General features: G+C 65.3%; 1 protein-coding gene across 1 annotated transcript; it reads left to right on the top strand.

The window, feature by feature from the left end:
• Positions 1–4,578: 4,578 nt before the first annotated feature.
• ARTN (artemin) lies at positions 4,579–5,676 on the top strand. The gene is made up of 3 exons (XM_032417110.1): positions 4,579–4,638; positions 4,981–5,119; positions 5,195–5,676. The coding sequence occupies exons 1-3, from the start codon at positions 4,579–4,581 to the stop codon at positions 5,674–5,676; spliced, it is 681 nt and encodes a 226-aa protein (XP_032273001.1).
• Positions 5,677–6,000: the final 324 nt, after the last annotated feature.

Raw genomic sequence — 6,000 nt, 5'->3', positions numbered from 1 at the left:
CCCCCCCCCCCCCCCCCCCCCCCCCGCGCCGCTGCAGCTGATCCACAGGACAGTGCCCCAGCCTGGACTGACCAACTTGGCAGCTGTTCTGGATTTCGGCAATGACACTGTCAGGTCCTTGGGCTCTGCCTTCAGCCTGGACCAGAGGGAAGTGAGGCTCAAGGACCTTACCCAGGCTGTGGCAGCCACCCTGGGCAGCCATCCTGGAAGCAATAAAGCTCTTCCCTGAATCTGGCCTCCTCTTGCTTTCTCTGACTCTCCTGGAAGAAGCAGGACCCTGGGGCCTCAGCAACTCCATTAAACCCAAGGGCCATCTCTCTAGCCCACAGATTCCTCGGTCCCTTTCTCTTCTCCTGTCAACTGCAGGACCTGGGGAGCCACCTGGGGGCCTTCGGAAGCCTCTCCCGTCCCACACAGTCCTGCACCCTCTTGGCCGTAAGAGAGGCAGATCAGAGGTACGAGGGCATGCCCCAGAGCCTACCCTACCCTAAAGGAGCCAGAGGGCAGGGGGTAGAGATCCACGGCCCTAGGACAGCACCTCCAGGTCCCCAGAGCCCCAGTTCTGCGGGGACAGAGATTCCTGCAAGCACAAGAAAGCTATGTGCTGAGCCCCCCGACACAGACTCACAGACCACACTTGCTCCTGACACCCCGGGCTGAGCTCCGGAGAGAATATGCCCCACCCCCACCCAGAGCACAAAGGCACACCCTCTCCCCACAGCCCCCCTCTACCCACACAGAACAGAAAGGCAGAGCCCAGCTCTAGGCACCCTCAGGTAAACCTGGGAGAGAACACCCCCACCCCCACCCCGAGAGCCCTAGAATCTGATCGCTGCCCTCGCAGCGACCCCAGGCAGGCCTGAGATCCGGACAAACACATCTGCATCAGAGGCATGGAGTGAGCTTCCTGTCAGAGCTGCCACCGTGGCAGTAAGAGAGGCTGGCTGGCCCCCTGGCCTCTCACTTGCCATCCCAAGGGCCACCAGCATCCCACATGCCCCCTTACTGCTGTGGTTTGTCCTCAGGCAGAAACCGCCTCCTCTGAGGGGAAAGTCGGGCCCTGACGGAGGGACAGGCACACCCAGAACTCCCTTGGGATGCTGCTGGAAACAGGGCACAACTCCAGTGCACATTGTAGTCTACGGGAAGGGTGCCCCCTGGAGTTGTACGGGGCCTAGGCTGCAGGCCTACAAGAGGCAGCCATGGTTGACAAAGTCCCAGGTTGCCGGAAGCAGCAAAGAGAGGAGCTATTCACTGCTCGGTCCCCTGTCCCACAGGGGTCCTGTCAGGCCTGTGGACAGCCACCTCCCCCCCTGCCCAGCAGTTTTCCGTGGTCTGGCTTCCACTGCACGGAACCTGCTGTCACAGAGCTGTGGTTCTTGGCCTTGGCCACACACCAGACTAACCTGTGCAAGCTGGAAGATCTGCACATGCCCACCCCAGGATTCTGATTCAGGTTTGGGGTGGGGCCCAGATGTGGGTGGTTTTTAAAGGTCCACAGGAGATGCTGATGCATGGACAAGGTATAGCTGGTCCACACACGCCCCCGGAGCACTTCCATCCCCACCCACGGCTCCCCACTGGCAGCTGGTCCACAATTCCCAAATTGCCCTCTTCGGCCCAGCTCTCTCCACTTTGCTCCAGGCTACGCAGTCAGCCACTTCCTGAACATTACCACTAGGGTAATCCACCACACATCTGACACTGAACTCCTGAGCTCCTGTCTCCAGCCTGTCCTCCTCGAGGGAGCCCCAGCTGCCGGCACGCAGCCCCTCCACATCGTCACCCCGGCCAGAGGCGCGCCTTTGTCTGTCCTACCTCTTCATTCCATCCAATCAGGCACCAACTGAGTTTTCAAGAAGATGTGGTCTGAAAAGCCTTGCAGCCCTCTGCTCACCCCACGTCTCTGCTTCAGACCCCTCTCTCCCCAGCAGCCTCCTTACGTCTCCCCCAGATCAGCCAGTCACTGCAATGCATGTCTGGTCGCACCATTCTGTTGCCTGAAACCCTTCAGTGGTCCCCAGGGCCACTGCTATGAAGTCCAGACTCCCCAGTATGACACAAAGGATCTGGCCTTCCCTTACCTCTATCCATGTTACTCAACCTCCAGCTCACCTGTCAAATTGCTGTAATTAGGCCCCTGAAATACTACCCTCCAGCCGTGCATGTGCATCTCCTCTGTGACCCTCCCTTCCTCGGCCCGGGCACCTGTTCCTACCAGCACTGCCCCGGCGGGGCCCGGGGAGCACCGTGTTTGCCGGCGGGCGGCAGGGCGGCTGGAGCGGGGTCGGACCTCCAGCGCCCCAGCGCAGCTCCTCACCGACCCGACAAGTTCCGTGGGTCTGCTGAGAGAAGAAGCTAGCAGTGGGCCAGATAGCGGAGAGCAGCCGCGGCGGGTCGGCCAGCCGGGACCCAGGAGACCGCACCCATCTCAGGGCCCACGGCGGAGGCAGGGACCGGCCTGTCCCCTCCCTCCCCGCCCTCCGCCCAGCCTCCCAACTCCCTACTTCGCGCGTCTACAAACTCTGAACGCCCAGTTCCCGCGCCTCTCCGCCGCCCGGGTTCTCCGCTCTGCGTCCCAGGGTCCCTTCCCAGCGTCTCCTCCCCGCCCCCCGCCCCCGCCCGGCTCGGGGGACCCAGCGTAGCCGGGGGGGCCAGATCCCAGCAGGTGGAGCGGCCAGGTGAGCCCTGAAAGGTGGGGTTGGGCGGGGGCGCTCTGGGCCCCACCCCGGGATCCGGTGACGCCGGGGCTGGAATTTGACACCGGATGGCGGCGGGCATGAGGCTGCTGAGGGATGGAGTTGGGCCCGGCCCCCAGACACGGCCCACGGGCTCCGCCAGCAGCAGGTCCCTCGGGCCCCAGCCCTCACTGCGTCCCGGACCCAGAGCCCTGCACCGCGGTAAGCCAACCTGTTGGCCCAGCCCTGGGGCTCGGGGGAGCGGGCGGGATAGTTCCCCTCCGCTCCTTTCCCACGTCCTCCCTCTCCTGGGCCGGAGGCACAGCTCTCCGCCCCTCCCAGCCCCCTCAGTCCCCCTGTCGCTGGTCGGACTGCGCTAGCCCGCTCTAATGTGAGGTCCCTGCTGCCGCTACAGGGCGCACACTGGCCGCCAAGGCCACGCTTTTGGCTAAAAGAGGTGCTGCCAGGTGCACAGTCCTGGGCATGAGCCTTTCAAGCTGCGGGGGAAAGCCCAGCACTGGTCCCAGGAAAGGTGCCTAGAAGAACCACGGAGGAGGACCCCTGTGGTGAGTATCCGGCTGGCAGGCGGGGAAGCAAGGACTGGTGGACCAAGTGGCCCCCAGCCTGCCAGGAGGGAGACTGGGCCTGACCTGCCCTCAAGAGACCTGCTCCTGAGCTCCCCCTAGCGCAGGGGGTCACTGAGGCTGCCTGGCCCGGCTTTCCCTCCGTCAATGAGAACAGTCACTAGCCTGGCCCCTCAAGGCCTGATTCAATTAGCAGAGCATGCCTGGCCCTGGAGGAGCACACCGGGGAGGCCTGGGGAGGTCTGGTCCACAGGTATGCAGACGTTCTGTGTGCTATGGGGTGGGGGTGGACGGTGACAGCTGGGATCCAAGGGCAGACCAGCTAGTGAGGGCTCTAGGGCCCCAGAGGGGTGTTTGGGAATGCCAGCCAGGGTGGGTTCACCAAAGGGTTGGTGGGGCTCAGAAAGGATGGCTGGGCTCAGGAAGGATGGCTCGTGGGGGAAACTTAGAGGAGCAGGGCCAGGCTGCCAGACCCACAGGAAGCTGGAAGGGCAACAGACCTGGACCAGCTCTCAAAGACCAGGTTGAAGTGGAGGCCAGGAGGGCCCTCCTGGGAGTTGCTCAGCCCTGAGTCTATTTGAGGGCAGCCAAAAGCCCACCCCCCCTTTGAGTCTGCAGGCTTGGCAATGCTGCCCCCTGGTGGCCACAGGGAGCCATGCCCAGGCCCTATGTTAGAGGGCCCATCAGCCCCCATCACCGGCTGGCTCTTGAGGGACCATCTGTGGTTGAGAAGAGAGAACTCTGGCGGCTCTGGGTCCAGACAGAGAGATCACAGAGGAGCAAGGTGCAGCAGCGCTGGGTGGGCAACACAGGCTAAGGCCGGGGTGTCGCTGACATCAGATAGGTCAACAGCAAGCACCCTAAATCTTCTCTAGGCCACATCTTCCTGCTCGTGACATAGAGACAAAGCTCTCTGTGGGACCCAGTGCGTCCAACTACTTCCTTCTCCAGCTGCTCCTGGCAGCTCCAGCCCTGCAGGACAGAGCAGCAAGGCCCCGGGGAAAGAGACCTGGGATGGTAGGCAGCCGCCGAGCTTCTCTGAGTCTTACTTGCCATCTACCTCTTGGAGTTGTGAGGACTGAAAGAGGGAAACAGGTGCAAAGCACCAACACACAGTTAGGTTCTCAATGCAGTTACTTCTCGACCTGGGTTGAGTCCAGCTGTCCAAGCCCCTTGTACTTCATCTGGAGACACTGAAGTGGAGGGATGACCTGCTCAAAGGATAACTCCTCTCTCAATGCTCCAAGCTGCCTCAAGAGGAGGGGGGGCGGGAGCAAGTCGACTACGGCTGATGGGCGCTCCTGGTATTGACAGAGATGGAGCCCGGATGTGGAAGCCCTTCTGTGCTGCCCCACTGGCCCCAGCCTAGGCGGCAGGTGAGTGGTTCTCCCGGGGGACTGCCACCTGGAACTGAGGAAAGGTGGTCTGATTGGGGAGGAAGCGCAGGGCTTGGCCGGGGTTGGCGACAGAAGCGGAAGGGGAAATGGTCAAGGAGGAACCAGGAGGAAGGAGGAAAGTCAGTGATCTCTCCCCTGGGCTCCCTGAGGCAGCGGACCCACTATCCTCCAACCTAAACCCTCCGGGAGGTCCCCCCACCCACCTAAGCGCCCATCCTCTCTCTGATCCCCGCCGCCCCAGCCCCTTCCTGAGCTCCCTCCACCCCGAGCCGACCTGGGTGTCCTATTCCTCCCTGAGGCTCCACTTCTGTCTCCGCGCAGCCTGCCCTGTGGCCAACCCTGGCCGCTCTGGCCCTGCTGAGCAGCGTCGCCGAGGCCTCCCTGGGCCCCGCGCCCCGCAGTCCCGCCCCGCGCCTCGGCCCCGCTCCTGGCCCGGCGCCCCCCACCGGTCACCTGCCGGGTAGGTGAGAGGGCGAGGGGGCGGGGCGGGGCGGGGCTGGCCCGGGACCCCGAGCGTGACTCAGTCTCCTTGCAGGGGGCCGCGCGGCCCGCACGTGCGGCGGAAGAGCCCGGCGGCCGTCGCCCCAGCCGCCCCGGCCCGTGCCCCAGCCGCCCGCGCCCTCGCCCGCGCCAGCCCGGGGGGGCCGCGCGGCGGGAGCAGGGGGCCGGGACGGCCGCCCGAGCCGGGGGAGCCGCGGGCGGACGGCGGGGGCGCGGGGCTGCCGCCTGCGCTCGCAGCTGGTGCCGGTGCGCGCGCTCGGCCTGGGCCACAGCTCCGACGAGCTGGTGCGTTTCCGCTTCTGCAGCGGCTCCTGCCGCCGCGCGCGCTCCCCGCACGACCTCAGCCTGGCCAGCCTGCTGGGCGCCGGGGCCCTGCGGCCGCCCCCGGGCTCGCGGCCCGTCAGCCAGCCGTGCTGCCGCCCCACGCGCTACGAGGCGGTCTCCTTCATGGACGTCAACAGCACCTGGAGGACCGTGGACCGCCTGTCGGCCACTGCCTGCGGCTGCCTGGGCTGACGCCTCGCTCCAGGGCTTGGCGGACTGCACCCTTCCCCGCGGCTCCTCGCACCCCGGGGGCCCTCTCGCAGGAGAGCCGGGGGCCGGGGGCGGGGGGAGCTCAGTCAGAGATGGAGGCCTCAGCCCCGGGGTGATGGGCCGGGGAGTGATGGCCACGAGCCCTCGAGAGGTGTTGGGACGACCGACCTGCCGCGCCAGGGTCCTCGCCCTGTAGACGCCAGACACCTCAGCCCTGGAGACCTTAGGACCCGCTTCTCACAGACTCTGGCACTGACTTGGCCTCGGGAGAACGCAGCCGTGCCGAGGCCCCAAGCGTCAGCCCAG

This window comes from Phoca vitulina, unplaced genomic scaffold, assembly GCF_004348235.1.
Source record: "Phoca vitulina isolate PV1807 unplaced genomic scaffold, GSC_HSeal_1.0 scaffold2, whole genome shotgun sequence".
NCBI lineage: Eukaryota > Metazoa > Chordata > Mammalia > Carnivora > Phocidae > Phoca > Phoca vitulina.
This window is presented reverse-complemented; position numbering and strand designations above follow the sequence as displayed.

Excerpts from the sequence above, each read along its gene's own strand:
- ARTN (XM_032417110.1), top strand. The coding sequence starts at position 4,579 with ATGGAGCCCGGATGTGGAAGCCCTTCTGTGCTGCCCCACTGGCCCCAG. Across the intron at positions 4,639-4,980 it reads GGCCCCAGCCTAGGCGGCAG|CCTGCCCTGTGGCCAACCCT; the intron begins GTGAGTGGTTCT and ends GTCTCCGCGCAG. Across the intron at positions 5,120-5,194 it reads CCCCACCGGTCACCTGCCGG|GGGGCCGCGCGGCCCGCACG; the intron begins GTAGGTGAGAGG and ends GTCTCCTTGCAG.